The sequence below is a fragment of the Lycium ferocissimum genome, chromosome 11 (assembly GCF_029784015.1).
Source record: "Lycium ferocissimum isolate CSIRO_LF1 chromosome 11, AGI_CSIRO_Lferr_CH_V1, whole genome shotgun sequence".
NCBI lineage: Eukaryota > Viridiplantae > Streptophyta > Magnoliopsida > Solanales > Solanaceae > Lycium > Lycium ferocissimum.
Window position 1 is genome coordinate 39,956,566 of NC_081352.1, and position 17,680 is coordinate 39,974,245.

The 17,680-nt window shown below is 35.1% G+C and overlaps 2 protein-coding genes across 2 annotated transcripts; both read right to left on the reverse strand.

Moving 5' to 3' along the window:
* Window positions 1-11,853: 11,853 nt before the first annotated feature.
* Window positions 11,854-13,477, reverse strand: LOC132038323 (protein STRICTOSIDINE SYNTHASE-LIKE 10-like). The gene is made up of 2 exons (XM_059429003.1): window positions 13,441-13,477; window positions 11,854-12,674 (listed from the first exon to the last, which is right to left on the reverse strand). The coding sequence occupies exons 1-2, from the start codon at window positions 13,475-13,477 to the stop codon at window positions 12,070-12,072; spliced, it is 642 nt and encodes a 213-aa protein (XP_059284986.1). The 3' UTR covers window positions 11,854-12,069.
* An 841-nt stretch (window positions 13,478-14,318) lies between these two features.
* LOC132037489 (protein STRICTOSIDINE SYNTHASE-LIKE 10-like) lies at window positions 14,319-15,689 on the reverse strand. The gene has a single exon (XM_059428027.1). The coding sequence runs from the start codon at window positions 15,603-15,605 to the stop codon at window positions 14,583-14,585; it is 1,023 nt and encodes a 340-aa protein (XP_059284010.1). The 5' UTR covers window positions 15,606-15,689; the 3' UTR covers window positions 14,319-14,582.
* Window positions 15,690-17,680: the final 1,991 nt, after the last annotated feature.

Below are 17,680 nucleotides of genomic sequence, written 5' to 3' on the forward strand. Positions count from 1 at the left end.
TTTGCTTCTTCTTTTTCAATTGTTTTGTGATTATTACATTGTATGTTTAGTATTAGTATATTTATGGTGTAGTTGTGATGTTATTGATGTGTATTAGCTTGAATGTGACAAGAAATATACACTTTATTTGTCAAAATGGGTATGTTTAGAATTTAGGGTTTTTTCTTTATTTTTTTGGTTAATCTTAGTTTGTAGGTTGAATGTGTATGTAATTAGTTTATTTTATTCAATTTAGAAATTATATTGATGTGTTTGTATTTGAATTTGACAAAAAAAAGTATACTTTATTGGTCCAAATTGTGTAGGGATCCCTTTAGATTATTGTTTTGGTTGAAATTGGTTATATGTATGTTCAATAATATGAATGTATATTTCTTTAGCTTTGAATTATGATGTGTATGATTTAGGTAGAAATTGTACACTTTATTTGTTAAAAATTATGTAAGGATGACTTTATTTTATTTTGGTTGAAATAGACTCTATTTCATTGGTACTGGTTGTTATTTCTTAAGTTATTAAAATGCAATTTAGCTAACTTTATAATATAACCTAAATAATTTGTGAAAACTTTTGTAGATGGATCTTATGTGGATGCATAATAGGAATAATAGTGGCCGTGTTGGTGTGAATGATGAATTCGTTGAAGGTGTTAAAGGGTTTATTACACATGCAATGTCACTTGACCTTTTTCAAAGTGAGGGGTTAATTAGGTGTCCTTGTTCGATTTGCAAGTGTATGAGGTTTAACAATCCGGATACGGTTATGGTTCATTTATGTCGCAAAGGGTTTAAGGATAAATATTTAGTTTGGACTGATCATGGAGAGATTGATGGGGTCAATGGTATATATTATAATTTAGTTGTTGGTGAAAGTAGTAGGTTGCAGGAAAACCGTCATGTCCAATATGATAGAGTTAATGATATGGTCAATGATGCTTTTGGGGTACATTCTGGGTTTGAGCCTGAACAATAGTAAGTAATTTTAAACTTTTAAGTTAATGTATTATCGATATGTTATTATTGAGTTTTTACTCTTTACTTTAACTTTATTTGTATAAAGAGGCGACAGGTAAAATTTCCGTCTCAAGTTGAGTACGTTTATGAAGACACATAAAAAGAAGAATAAAGATCGAGACGGGTGAGGAAGAGTGGATAGAGGATAGGGCTAGAAATTCGGTGGTAAGTGCTAATTCAATTATTTAAGTAATTACATAACTTTAATTATGATATATTCATTAAAGACTAACTTTTATTTTTATATATACAGGTTTATTTTGAACAAGAAAAAACAGCAGTACCTCCAATCTCAGCTTGAAGGCACACCTACCGAGCTTCCAGAGAAAATAGAGGTACAGTTGTGGACTAAGGCCATTGGGGGGGGGGGTATATAAGGGTAGAGCGTATGGTCTTAGGCCAAGAAACAACTTTGGTTGCCTTCAGTCAGGACTGCGAGGTGAAGGGTCTTCTCAGCAGGGCGAAGGAATTGACGGTGTTCAATATCCAGCTATGGCGCAGCAATTTGAACAACTTAACAAGAAATTGGCTGATAATGAAAGCCGTCATGCTAAGAAGACTAATATGTTGCAAAAAAACTTTGAAGCTCTCCAGGCGCAAGTTATGAACTTCATTGCCTGTGGACAGTTTGGTGTGCCTCGTTCTCCCCACCCAAACCAGCAAAATGATGAAGAGGAAGATGAAGAGTTGGAGGATGATGATGATGAGTACGTAGATACGACTCCTTGATCATCTTTATTTGTATTTTAGAGACTTTGTGACACTTTTACATTGTTTTAGTTGTAAACTTTGAATGATATGAAAAAATTGAACTTTGAAGGCCCTCTTTGATTATTTTGATGGATTAGTTGGATAGTATATGATGTTATGTTGATAATTAGGATGTTGTAGCTCATTTAGAATTGGTATTGGCAGAATTTAGTGCCGGTTGTGGGCTGGATTGTAGTTTTTTGGCTAAAAAACGGGTTTGGGATGCTGAAATTGCTGATTTCAGCATTTCGTTTTTTTCCAGAAAAGTGACGGACTCCGTTGCTTTTCTGGAAAAATTAAAAAAAAATTCCTAGAAAAGCGACGGAGTCCGTCGCTTTTCGTATTTTTTATATTATATATTTATTAATATAATTCATTTAATTTTAAATAATAATAATAATAATAATAATAATAATTAAAAATGTGACGGAGTCCGTCACTTTTTTTAATTTTTTTTAATATTGGCAACAGATTATTGAAGCGACGGAGTCCGTCGCTTTTTTCAAAGCAACGGGCCAATAAGCGATTGAACGGAATCCGTCGCTTTTCCTTAATAAAGCGACGGATTCCGTCTCTTTTTTTCCGTCGCTTTTCAACTGCTTTTTAGTAGTGTGATTCATGGAACTTAGCTCAAGTATAAATAGAGATTTTCATTCCATTGTAAGGGACATCTGAAATTATATACAAGAAACACTTTGCTCTTATTTTGCTCTTAGTTCGTAATTGCTCTTGTTCAATTAAGCAAAGTTCTGATTGTTCGCTTGCCCGGAGACTAGCTCAAAGCTTCTCTAAGGCCCAGGCTACACATCTAGCTTATGCTTTACATTCAATTGTCGTGTTAATTATTAATTATTACTTGTTGTTTCATAATTTTGGTTACATTGATCCACATGTCCTTGGCCACGTCTACAAATTCAACTGCACCGATTTTTTGTGTAAACAGTTTGGCGCCACCGTGGGGCCAGGACAATTATGGTATCATTGTGACCCACTTTCTTACACTAATTCTCTTTAGATCTTGTTGTTAGATTCAACTGCTAAAGATATGACAAACACTATTGATGACCAAACTCATCTCACTATCGGAAACAAGGATGGAGTAACTGTCCCAGGAGACTGTCTAAACCAATGGGTTACAGAGGAAACAACACCTACTGATGAAACCCCCAAATAAGTAATGCAGATCGCTAGGGAGCAACAACTGTTAATGATGGAGGAGGTGAAATTCATGAGGCAAACTATCTCAGCATTTTCGGGCAATCCAAACGCCGGAGTCAGAAGGCCCAAGGCGATTCCTCCGACACCAACTGTAGGACACAATACACCCAGTGGAGACTAAATGGAGGGTAGAACCGTTAGGAATGAAGACGCATCCGGGAGCGAGTCCGTTCCAGATGATCCCTTCCAGGCACAAGTCTTGTAATTTATGAAAGACATCACTGATAAGGTGAACAAAAGCACTAAGAAAGCGGAAAAGAAAGCGAAGGAGCTTCAAGCCCGTATAGATTCAATCTCGGGGGCTCCACAGGTCCTTGAAGGTCCGGATGCAAAAAGGTATGTTTAGTTAGCTTATAAACCAGAAGCTGCCCGGGAGTTGATCTTGAAGAGATTTATGATGCCGGACATCCCAAATATGATGGGATGACAGATCCGCAGGAGCACATAACGTCCTAGACCATGGTTGTCAAGGGAAATAACCTAAAATCGAATGAGATCGAATCGGTCTTGATTAAGAAATTCGGCGAGACATTAGCTAAAGGGGCTTTAACTTGACATTCTCTTTTGACCGATGACTCTATTGATCATTTGCTATGCTCGCAGATATGTTTATCAAAGCACATGCTGGTGCTCAGAAGGTGCGAACGCAAAAGACAGACATCTTTCGCCTAACGCAACAAGAGACCGAGTTGCTCCGTGACTTTGGCACCTGGTTCTAGAAAGAAAGGATGTTGTTGCTCGTGGTTCCGGATGAATAAGTAGCTAAGGCTTTGATAATGGGTCTCAACCCTTTCAGTTTGGATGCTTTACGAAAACTCTAGGAAAATTTGCTAGAGTTCCAGGCAACAACGTGGGAAGATGTTCACAGTCGGTATACGTCGAAGATTCGGGTCGAAGATGATCAGGTAATTATATTGACATATTCTGCGGCTCGAAATCAAGGTCAACTGAATTTGGATCGGACGCATTGCAGACACTGATTTGAACCATACCCGTTGGGATCACGGACTGACAGAAGGCAGGAGCATTTCCGGAGCAATTCGCTAGAAAACGACTTAGATGAAGAACCGTAATATCTATGAACACTGGATTGTCAGAATAAGTACCGGAAGCATCTGAAGATGGCTCCAGGACAGTAAAAAAAGGCATTATGCCTAAAGGCATCATGTCCGTTAAAGATACCGGAGATAGCCCGAACTGGCTTTGGATTAAAGACTGGGGATTGCCAGATCAGTTTCGAAAAAAATAGAAGGAACCAGAATCAGGAACCGTCTAGACACAATAGATGTCAGCCCGACCACAATTCTCTTACAATGCATTTTTGTTTATTTCCTATAAATTGTCGTATATGCAAAGTTGTAAACACTTGTGTAGGTTTCAAGGAATGGAATGAAGCAAAACTTGCACCTTCTAAACATTCTCGTATACATTCGAATGAAATGAAATCATTCTAAAATTTGCTCACGCTTAAAAAGCAAATAAGGATTACGAATCCGAACAATTGTGTCCAACTGAACAAGAGACCTCCTCTTCATAAGCACTGAAATAAAAGGGCCCTCTCTTATAAACGCGTCCAGTTAAACGATTGAAAAGCCGGATACGTTATTTTCAGTGGCAAAGTCAACCGGATATGTTATACTTCCAGAGTTTACTAGAACCAGAAGATTTAAATTCCTGGTCATTAATATCCCCGGCTTCCAAGGCTACGAGGCTAAAAGTTTCAGGTATAATTAAAAACCCTAGAGTCAAAAACTCTAAGACTAAACTATTTCGGGTATAGCTACAAACACTAGAAACAAAATTCCAAAAATAAAAGTTCTTGGGAAAACTAAAAACCAAAGAATCAAGATTCAAAGTTTAAAAGTTTTGGGTAAAACTAAAAACCTAAGAGTCAAGACTCAAAGATTAAAAGTTTCGAATGAACACTAAAAATCCGAGATCAAGCTTTTGTGGTAGTGGTAACTTTTCAGCATCAATCGGCCATTGAAGGTAGAAAAGCCAATGGTCAGTTATCACTTGAGTCCCTAAGTTCTGCACTCTTTTTCTTTTCGCCCAGTTTTTGTCCCAATTGGATTTTTCCGGCAAGGTTTTCAATGAGGCACACGCGAGGGTGATTACACGAATTTCCAGCAAGAAGGAGAAAATCTTCCACTTTCCGGTCACATCTTAGCGAGTAACCGGAAAGTGGGGGGACTATCTGTATAGGGAAAATCCGTAGACACCAAGTGGACATATCAAAAGATGACACGTGACGATGGTGACAAGTCAGATTCAAGTCAGCAAGTGAAGGGCTTCGGGAAACATATGACGTTCCAGAGAAGTAATTTGGTAATCGCTATCAAAGACAAAAACTGCAAAGGGTCCCGAGGAGCATACCAACTCACCAGTCAAACGTCATTCAATGCACAGCGGTTACAGAAGACCCCCAAGATTCTTCCAACCTTTATTATCCTTTATCACCTCTTAATTACCTTTTATTGCAACATTAATATTGGTAATTAAGAGGGCATGATCCATGGAACTTGTACCCCATACCTTTAGTGTAAATAGAGCTTTTCATTCCATTGTAAGGGACATCTAAAAATATATACAAGAAACACTTTGCTCTAAGTTCCTGATTGCTCTTGTTCAATTAAGTAAAGTTCTAATTGTTCGCTTGCCTGGAGACTCTAGCTCAAAGCTTCTTTAAGGCCCAGCCTACACATCTAGCTTATGCTTTACTTTCAATTGTCATGTTAATTCTTACCTGCTATTTCATAATTTTGATTACATTGATCCACGTATCCTTGACCACGTCTACAAATTCAACTGTACCGACTTTCAAGGGGGTTCCAACAAAAACTTCATGTTTGCATATTTCCGCTAATTCATGAACATGTTTTATACGTCTCAATCGGAAAAGAATCAAGAGAAAAAAATTTCGAAATTAATCGAAACAAAGATGAAACATAATCATAAATACATCATCCCCACCATCTTTGTCTCTTTCCATTATGGTCAAGTCTCAACTGTACTCAGTGGCGTACACATGATTTTTTGTAAGTGGTGTTGACATTTAAAGAAGTGGACAAATGAACAAATCACTATAACAATATCATACAAAGAAAATAAAAACACAATTCAAATTATATGAATAAAATATATTCAAGTAGTCCCTCCGTTTCCTTTTAGTAGTTCAATATTTTAAAAATACTTTCTTCATTTTATTTGTTCATTTGCTAAAATCAAGAGAGATTTTTTTCAATTTTAAACCCTTATCATGTAACTATTTCTCAAAGTTTATTAGGATACTAGTAGTCGAAGTCAGATTTTCAAATCCAAATTAATATGTACAACTTAGTAAAATAAGTACTTAATAAATGATTTTTCAAAAGGAGTACAAAGTCTATACTGGACTAGTAAAAAGAAACAGCGAGAATTCGTTAATACAACTCAACAATTTTAAATGTAATCACAATAGTCTAATTAAAAATGTTAGTAAGTACTTTTTCTTTTATATAAGGCATCAACTCAAAAACTCATAACTAATTTTATTAATAAGAAATAAGATGAAAGAATAAAATAGCAAAAAGCTTAAAATTGAAACAACAACATATAATAAGCATAATCCCCAAACATTACTAATTAAATGAAAACTATTGCTTCGGTCCATTGTGGAAGCCCATTAACTACGATCTTACCCAAGAACGGAAAAATATTTAAACAAAAGATGAAAAACCATGCAATCAACTGTCACACCCCTTTTTTGGGCCCCGTGCGAATGAACACGCAAATGTTTTATTATTAAAGGATTTTTCCAATTGAAGAGACGGTTTTGAATAGGGATTAATTATTTTACAGAGTCGCCACTTGGAATTGAGTTTTGGTGTCCCAAGTCACCTTATGAATTCCTAATCAAAAGGAAATGACTCTTTTATTATGGTCAGCGAAAACAGAAGACCGGTAAGGAATTTTGTTGACCAGGGAAAAGGCGTTAGGCATTCCCCGAGTCCCGTGATTCTAGCAAGGTTGCTTTATCGACTTATACTTAGCTTAAATCAATTTTGGATAAATTATGTTCCCGAGCCTTAATTTGCTCGTACTTTTATTGTTGAACTTTTATTAGTCTTGATTCGGATGCGTAACCGCATTCCGGATCTTGATATACACCGGCTTAGAAGCGTAACCGCTTTCTTCGCTCATATGTATCGCACCTAATTTATCTCGGTCTACATGTCTTGATTTGAATTAGTGAAATTTAATTATTAGAACAATTGTTCAAGGTGCGTAACCGCATCCTTGAGTTTCTTTTAAGCGTGTCAACATAAACTGTGTAACCGCATTCTTAGCCGAAACGAAAGTGCTTTAACCGTGCCTAATATTTGCCTATAATTTTTTAACAGGTCTATATAAAAAAATTAACTCAACCATGCGTCTAAACAAATGCCGAGAACGACACAATAGAAACTGGAATTAAGAGATTCATAATGCGTTAATTATTAACCCAATCTTAAAACTCCGTTCCTCTATTGTTGTTAGCCTTTACAGTAACATGTGGATTTCCCAAAGTGGTTAAACATGCAAAGAATCTTGTAGAGATAATAGTTAAAATACCCCCAACGTTTGACCAAAATGCCAACTACACAAACCTTTGCGGGGTCCTATTACCCCCTGGACAAATTTTTTCAGTAGCAAAATGGCCTTTTTTGAATAAAATGACGCTAACCCCCAAATATTAAATGGCGGTTGTCCACACGCGCCTGGCCCACGTGCCACGTGTTTAATTTTGCCCCATTTTTTATTAATTTCCCCCTTCCTCCATCCATCTACTCTTCTTCAAAAAAAAAAAAAAATCTCTCAATTTTCCATACTCCATTTTTATTAAGGAAAAACCCATACTGTAATTCTCCTTCATCTTCATCAACATTATCATCATCATCATCATCATCTTCACTAGGAGTTGAAAAAAAAATCACACCAACTTGCTCAAATCTAATCCAAACAAACCCAAATGTGAAAGGAAGCTTCCTAACACCAAATAGAACAAAGTTCATCCATTAATTTGATTAAACAATGGGCAATTCTCTAGAATTGCCCTTCTTTCATCTTTAAATTTTTCCCTCATATTTGCGGTCTTTAAATTTTGCCCTTCATATTTGTGGTCTTTAAGTTTTGCCCTTAGCTTGGATACCGAGTTTTGGGTTCGAACCCCGCTCAAGCATAAAATAAAGAAATAATTTCTGTTGAATATGGAGGGAGTGAAGTCGCCCCTCCTGCAAGATAACTTCCTTAAGGAAAAACTAAAGTTATTTTATGGGTGCATAACTTTTCCTCAAGACATAGTTTAGTTATGCCTTATGGAGCAAAACTTTTCCTTAAGGAACTATGCCTTATGCTAACAGACTTTTAATTAAGGCATAACCAAAAGTATGCCTTAACTAAAAGGCAGACTTGAAAAGTTTAAAAAAAAAAAAAAAAAAGTCTCAAAGGCAAAGTGTGCGCCCCTGCATAACTTCCTTAAGGAAAAACTAAAGTTATGCGGAGGGCATAAGTCTTTTGCCTTATGGGGCAAAACTTTTCCTTAAGGAATTATGCCTTATGGGCGGACTTTTAATTAAGGCATAACCAAAAGTATTTTTTTAACTAAAAGTTAAAAAAAATAAAAAATAAAAATGTCTCAAGGCAAATGCCCCCTCCGGCATAACTTCCTTAAGGAAAAACTAAAGTTATGCCGGAGGGGCATAACTTTTGGACTCAAGGTATAATTTAGTTTTGCCTTATGGGGTAAAAATTTTTCTTAAGGAACTATGCCTTATGGGGCATACTTTTAATTAAGGCATAACCAAAAGTATGCCTTAACTAAAATATGTGCCTTTAAAAGTTAAAAAAAAAAAAAAAAAAAAAAAGTCTCAAGGCAAATCAAAAGATATAAGGCATAACTTCCTTAGGAAAAACTAAAATTATTAAAAGCATAACTTTCCTCAAAGGCATAATTTAGTTTTGCCTTATGGGGCAAAATTTTCCTTAAGGAACTATGCCTTATGGGGTATACTTTTAATTAAGGCATAACCAAAAGTATGCCTTAACTAAAAGTGTGCCTTGAAAAGTTAAAAAAAAAAAAAAAATGTTTCAAGGCAAAATTCCCTCCGATAACTTTGGTTATAAGCTAGTTGGATCCGCATACACTCTAACCTATCTTGCGAAATTATTTTTTTATTTTACACGAACGGGGTTCGAACCTAGAACCTCGTATCAAATAAGCAAAACTTAAAGAACATAAATATGAGGGGCAAAATTTAAAGACCACCCCAAAAGAAGGGCAATCCGTGCAAAAAATTGTTAAACAATCAAGAATTTAGAGAAACCCATTTAGTGTTCTTCATAGCTTTCTCCAAATTCTTAGCAATGGAGTTTAATTTTCTCCCAAATCAACTCAAAGAATTAGTGCTTAAATAACTCCAACCAAGCAACAAGTAGCAACTCCAAACAAGCAACTTCCAATCGATTTTCTTTAACAAGATTAGATTTTTCATCCTTATTTTTTTTCCGAATTTTTCCTTTTTCTTTCTTGATTTTTCATTTTTTTCTTGATTTTCGTTTATGGTGGAAAGTTGTTCTTTAACAAGTTGTTCGGAATCATATGTGGATTTTCTTCGGTTGAGATTTTCGTTTATAATGGATATTATTTTGACAACAAAAAATGGGGATGGATATTAAATAGGGTGAAGATGAAGATGAAGTAGCCTAAAAATGGAGGGAGTTCAAATTTTATCTACTTGGCATCATATGTGGAAATTAGTTGGCGTCCAAAATGTGTATGCAATTTTTAAAAATGTCGTCATACGCGCCAAGAACGCGTATTCATTCCTTCGCCACACTGAAAAAGGCGCCATTTTGCAGAAAAATTTGTCCGGGGGTAAGAAAGGTTCGTGTGTAGTTGGAATTTTGGTCAAACGTTGGGGGGGACTTTCATTTCTTTTTTAAGAGCAAATTATAAAAAAAAAAAAAAAAACTATTAATAGCAGAAACAAATTAAAGGCCAAATCATACGCTAGAATAAACATGACAGCCTAATTCATTTAAAAATTTAGTGGGTCTATTCAAGTGTATTTCACATGAATTCAAAACATGGAATCACATAAATATATTATTAGGAAAAGATAAACAAACATGCTAAATTGCCTGAGACTTAACCATTCAAGATGAAACAAAATACCATCACTGTAATCTTGTCTTTTAGAACAATTAGCACAACCTATTCAATACACTAATCATATAAAAATATAGACCCCAAAAACCAATTGAAAATAGCAGAATAGTATATAAGCTACGCAACAAATAGGAAATATTAACAAGAGGATAGAAATGGACCTCTAGAAATGCCAAAACTCATTCCAAATTGATTTCAACATCATACAACTACAAATGACTCCACAAGCAAGACCGAGACCAACTTTGATTCCTAGCCTCGAACAGAGTAACCCACCTCAAACTGGAAAGCTTCGGACCCCAACTCAATGATCTCTGTTGAATATCATCGGGGTGAAGATTGAAGGTCCCCTGATGGTCAACTATGGTATTTTATGGTGTGTTAACAAGGCTGGTTTACGTGGATTTTAGGTGAAATTTTGTGAAGAACGTAAGCGCTAAAATTGCTTTGGAGAGAACCTTTTCTTAAGTGAATTGTGGCTGATGAGTTTTTTGTGTGGTGTAGGTATGGAAGTGGCGGCTTAGTGTGCGTAGTGTTTTCTCCTTTGCGGCTGCTGATGGTGCAGGTCTCTTCTCTATAATTAGATATTTACCGGGTGTTTAGTCTAGAGTTTTGAGTGTGTTATTCCTGTTTTTCCTTTTTTTTTTAAAATGCCCATATGAATTAAAATATCTTGAAGGATGAAAGGAATATTCCCCTCCCAAAATGGATTATGCTTTTTTTGTGTGGATAGGGTGGAATTTTGCCAAGTGACGGGCTATCATTGGTTCCATTTTTTATTTTCTTTTCCATTAAAAGGATATATAAAATACCAAAATAAATATATTAATCAACCACTTTTAAACCAAAACTAAGCAAAAATTAAATAACAAGACTAAGGAAAAATCCAAAAGATATAATTAACTTTTTTTTAAAAAAAATAGATTAAAAGAAACCTATTTTTTGTAATTTTTCTTTCTTTTAAACAAAAAACTTGTACTCTAAAAATAGTGAATATTTTTGTTCCTTTTTTTTTTCGTAAATAAACCTACTAAATAAAATAGATAAAATCGACACATCAAAATTAAAATTAAAAGAAATATTTAGACACTAGAAGGTGAAACACCCGGGAGAGGGTCAAAAATCACGTGTCTACACCAACTGGGTTCGAACCCCTGACCACGTTCTACTTAAGTCTTATTTATGCGCTGGAGCAGCCGAGCTAGAAACACTCGTTGCTGGGGAGTGTCAGCTTATATTATTTGTATCATTGTTTTAGTTTTTCATACTAATTAAATATGCATATTTAGTAAATTTTTCCAGCGAAGGGGTGTCACCCCTGGAGCCTACGTGTGCCCGCCCCTGACTGTACTAATCAATTATTTTCTCTCTGAAAACATCGACACAACAATCAAACGTACAACTGATTTTGTTGAAGATTTGATTGTGCTAAAAATAATACTACCTTCATTTTAATTTAATTATTTGTCTTAGTTTGACTGAGCACAAAGTTTAAGAAAATAAAAAAGAATTTTGAATCTTGTAATTTGAAATTTAATATATTTATCATGTACCAAAATGCACTTTAATCGTGCGATTTTAAACATGTTATATAAATGTTGAAGAGACATTTTTTTCCAAAACGGACTACAAATAAAGTAAGACTAGCAAATTAAAATAGAGGGAGTAATAATACTTTGCAGCTATAAGAACGCATATATTCCTTACTGAACCATCAAGCGAAAACAGAAGGAACCTTTAGATGAGTAACAACAGAATAAAATCATCATACTAGAAGCTAAAATTAACATAACTTACTCGTAGGGTGATCTCTAGGTAGTTGGTATGCTATAGATATACTTTGGATGACCTAATGTAAAAAAAATCTTTTATACTGACTATATGTATATAACTTAAAACTCATAATCTATACACTCCCAGAAAGGGCATCACAACAGAACAGATCCACAACTTGCCATTTTTCTCATGAACTTCACTTATAGACCTCAACGTCTTGCCTTCAACATCTTCTAAAACCTCCAAAACTCGCCCGTCCTCGCTTAGCTTCATTGCAGTAGCATGCACGCCTAACAAGTCAGAACCTGAAATACTCAACACTTGTGCAAATGATTGCAGAGCGACCCAAAATTCCCCTTTCGAATTTATTCTAATGTTGTCAGGAAACCCCGGCAACTCAGCAAATGTATCATGTTTTCCCTTATAAGGGCCTTTAAGCCAATACCTCAATATTCTACTATTAGAAGTTTCAACCACTAGCACAAAAGAATGGTCTTTGCTCAACGCTACACCATTTGCAAAAGCAAGGCCTCCTAATAAAACTGTTACTTCTTTGGTTGATTTAGTATATTTCATTAGCCTGCCAGTACTATCTCCACTTAAAAGAGACGTGAAATATTGTCTGCGCTGGTACTTTGTGCTTGTATCCGTGAAGTAAATCACATCGTCGTGATCATCAATATCGATGTCATTTGTGAAGATCAAAGGCTTACCTTGGAATTTTTGGACTAATTAAGAAAAGAAAGAAAGCATACCTCAAATGGTTGGCTGTGGACGAGACGGCGACGGCGGTACTGATTAGGGACGGTGGCGACGGTGACGGCGGTACTGATTAGGGATGGCGGCGATGGTGACTCCCTGCAATGATGGTGACGTCGACGGCGTAGTAGGGTTAGAGAGAGGGGGGAGTGAAAACGTGAGACGGAAAGAGAGAGAAATGGAGAGAGAAGGGTTTATTTGGGTCTGTTTTAATTTAATTTATTTGCCCAATTATACCGACCTCATGAGGTAGACTTCATATTTGTATATATTTAATTATTTTTTAATTTAAAATGGTCTTGAATGTCAAACTTCCCTATTAAAAATAATTTTAAATTATTTTTAACGAAATAACTTTCTTGCATCAAATTAAGAGGAACATTCGGTATTCTTTTAAATTAAAAATATAAATTATAATATTAGGCATCAAATAAATTTCCGACCTATTGAGCTCGGTACATTATATTTTCAAATTTTGGTACAAAATTACCGACATCATGAGGTCGGTTTATTTTAAAAAAAATTGAAAAATAAATATTACGACTTTACCGACCTCATGAGGTCGGTTTTTTTCCGACCTCAATTGAGGTCGGGAAATCCTGTTTTTTTAGTAGTGACCATGGACAAGTATTCAAACAACCCCTCAAGAACGTATCAAATCTAAACCCCCATTAAAAAAAAATTGACATTTGGGTATGAAAAACGAATGATGATTAAAGAAATGAGAAAAAAAACCTCTGTTTTGCTGTTGAAGAACGTTTCTTGCAGCCATTACAGAGAAATTAAATCACCCAAACTCAAATGTCTTCTCAAAACTCTAAACCCCACAAAAAGAACGATGAGTTAATCAACGAAATTCTGAGTACGAATCGATGGTCAAATATTGGGAGCAATCGATTTGGGAACAGTGAATTTTGGAGCTGGGTATTGTTAATTTGGGTGAAGTTTGGTTACTGGGTTAATTTGGGTTTGTTATTAATTGTTAAAAGAGAAAACATAAAAACCAAAAAAGTAAATAAATGGTGGGAAATGAAAAAGAAAAGGGAGAGAGTGAATTTTTTACCAGCCCCATTTTGCCCACGAAAAGTTAGCCACAGTTTTGTACATCGTAGATAATGTTAGAATTTTCAGTCTCTTTTGCCACGGTTTTTGAAACCGTGGCTAAAACGCGCGTTTTTGGTAGTGTATGTCACATATTTTTAATTATAATGAGATTCAAGAGTTTTGAGTTATTAAATAAAGTCTGTTGCCTTCTCTATCTAGTTTGATAAATTTCCTTTATATAGTCATTGTTAAGTCTTCCACTTGTGCTTATATTATTCCTTTGAGTATTTTTATGTCCTTTAATTTGGTATTTTAGATTGAATATTATATCCCAAAAATGAAAGTTTTTTCGTCAGATATTTCCAAAGGATATTTCATTCAAATTAGTAGAAAATACATGTGCCCAACATGAAATATTGATCGATCATTTTATTTTTAAAATATATTTCACGTTGAACAAAATTATCTTTTAAATATTTATAATTATGGACTTAATTAATACAAAATTTGGAGAAAAAAGTCAATGTCTTCTTGATTTTGTGAAACACTACTAATTTTGAATCAAAATAAAAAGATAAAAATATCAATTATTATGAAATGGAAGGAATACATCTGACAGATAACTTTGCAGGTATAACAACGCCAATCCTTACTGAACCACCAAAACGGAAAATGAAAGAAGCTTTAGCTATGTAACAAAAAAGTAAAATCATCATAATAGCTTGAAATTAACATAACTTAAATTACTCGTAGGGCGGTCTTTAGGTAATTGACATACTTTGGATTACCTGGTGTAAGAAACCTTGTACACTAATGATATATATAACTTAAACTCATAATCCATAAACTCTCACGAAGGGCATTGTAACGGAACCAATCCACAACTTGCCATTTTTCTCCTGAACATCACTGATAGACCTCAACGTCTTGCCTTGGACATCTTCTAAAACCTCCAAAACTCGCCTGTCCTCGCTTAGCTTCATTGCAGTAGCATGCAGCTGCCGCCAGCCTAACAAGTCGGAATATTCTGATATACTCATCAATGGTGCAAATGATTGTAAAGCGACCCAGAATTCCCCTCTCGAATTTATTTTAATGTTGTCAGGAAATCCCGGCAACACAGCAAATGTATCATGTTTTCCCTTGTAAGGGCCTTTAAGCCAATACCTCAATATTCTACAATTAGAAGTTTCAGCCACTAGCACAAAAGAACGGTCTTTGCTCAACGCTACACCATTTGCAAAAGTAAGGCCTCCTAATAAAACTGTTACTTCTTTGGTTGATTTAGTATATTTCATTAGCCTGCCAGTACTATCTCCACTTAAAAGACACGTGAAATATTGCCTGCGCTGGTACTTTGTGCTTGTATCCGTGAAGTAAATCACATCGTCGTGATCATCAATATCGACGTCATTTGTGAAGATTAAAGGCTTACCTTGGAATTTTTGGACTAATGGGGTAGCTAATCCTCCTTTTGGTCCAACAACTTGGAGTCCTAAATAGGCATCAGCAATATATAGGTCACCTGTTTTCGTATCGAATCGTAAACCCAATGGCCTTCCACATACATGCTCCATTTCAGGAGCAAAAGGCCGGGTACAATTTTTCCTTTGGGAAGAAGTGACTGCAAAATCAGCCCAATATTGACCTTGCCACTTGAGAATTCGTCCATCGCCAACTCCTGTGTATGGGCCTTCACCATTTCTATCGAAAGCAATGCTTTCTGGTCCAACTGCTCCTTTCAGTTGCATGATTTCGGATTTTGGGAGGACATTTTGGGAGTCGAAGGCTAAAATTACTGAGACAAGTGCAAGTGCTGTTGTAGCACTGAGCAAAAATAGGTTTGAAGCATTCATGGGGGAGTGTCTTTTGGTGATGAGATTATGTCCAACTTTTCTCTTCTTTTATAGGACATTTGTGTTTTAAGGGGTCGTTTATTTATCCTGCATTTGATTGGTGTGATAAAGGAATAACAATCTCATCAAATATACTAAAATTGTGGAATTAGTTATAGGTGTTATAACCAATTCATGGAATATCCCGAGATATCTTTATCTATCTCATGTTGCATAACAAACAAGCCTAAACGCGGACCTGAAAGTCATCCCAGAGGCTTTAGCCGCCCATTTTGTTGATTTAGCAAATTTTACAGTCTTAAAATGTGAACATAAATAATGGATCAAAATAATTTACTGATGTGATAGCTATAGTTGGATAGCCAAGTAATCTTGTCACAATAATGATGGAAACTAACTTAATAAGAAATAAAAAAATCCTAAAATAATCCAAAATTAGGTCCTGAACTATGTCCATCGTACGGTTTTAAATATCCTTAAATAAACAAAACTATACATGCAACCTGATCAGAATGAAATTTCTATAGGAGTAATACTTAATATTCTCCTTAATCCTATCTTGCATGAACAATTTATTTATGCCCTATTTCTTTGTAATTATGCTGGCCTTTGTTTATACCGGTGACTCGGTTCTTTAAATGTGAATTATTTAATACTCCTATTTATTCATTTTACTCTTGAATCGACCATTCAAAGACCCCTTAGTCCTTATATAAGGATTATATATTTCTTATATATTCAAGACTTCTTTTTGTATATCCGATGTCATCTTTGATCTATAATCTCAATTGACACTGGAGTAAATTTGGCCTAAGACCATCGTAGCTTTAGGCAACGTGTGAAAAACATTGTAAAAACATCTGGGGGATTTTAAGCCACACTTATAAAGGGTTCTCTCTAAATAAAAAGGCAACAAATTGCGTCATATGTCTGCTCGGCAATATTTATTGATATAAGAATTAAAAATTATGTAATTCATATGTGAATACTTCCTACGTACATTACTTTCTTTTTCTTTGCAAAATCATATACTGTATTACTACTACTCAAGGTAATAGAAAAGCATATTCAACTTCTAAAATGAAATAAACATTAAGTGTCATCTCATTGATAATGCATGCTTTCGACCCTTTTCCCCATTTTAAAAAAGGCTTAAGTCATTGACAGGCCCTTGAACTTGTCCAGAAATTTTATTTAGACCCTCCAATCGAGACTTGTACCATTTGAACCCTCAAAGACCACTTTTACTGTGTCATTTAGACACAAAGTTAATATGTAGCCAAACAACACAGATGCGTGTAATTCACACGCCAAAATGACCAATAAAATAAGGACACGTGAATTTTAACTTTAAAAAAAAATTAAAAAAATACAAAAATGAACCCCCCCCCCCCCCCCGCTCCTCCTCCTCCGCTTGTATGTTTCTCTGCCTCGCCGGAGCTGACCACCGGCGACTGCGTAGTTCAATCGTCGACGACCGCCGATGCCACCACCATCACTACAACAAATTTGATTATCAGTGACAAATCATTTTGTCACTCAAGAATCATATTTCGTCACAAAAAACTTTGTGAGACGAAAAAATTTTCGTCAATCATTCGTCCCTAAAGGCGGGTCGCTAAAAGTTATATAAAGACAATTTAGTGTTTCGTCGCTAAATAAAGTTTTATCAACTACGAAATCTTTTTTCGTCCCCAAATGCATAGTATCTGTGATGAACTTATTTGTCATAAAAAAGAATTAATTTTGTAGTTAAAAGCATCATGTTGTCTCTAAAAATGTCTTAATACAGACAAATATAATTTGTCACTAATTACAATTTTAATTAATGACGATGTCAATTGTCCTTAAAGCTATGCAAAATTTGTAGTTAAAGGAATGCAATTACGTCACTAAAAGGTATATGCTTTATGTACAGACGAAAATTTCATCTCTAAATCCTTATATTAGTGACAGATTTGTTTGTCTTAAAAGACAAAAATCGTAGTTGAAAATTATTTTTGCGACGTTAAAAATGTTGTTAGTGATAAGACTAATTCGTCACTAGACATTGTATTAATTAGGGACAATTTCAA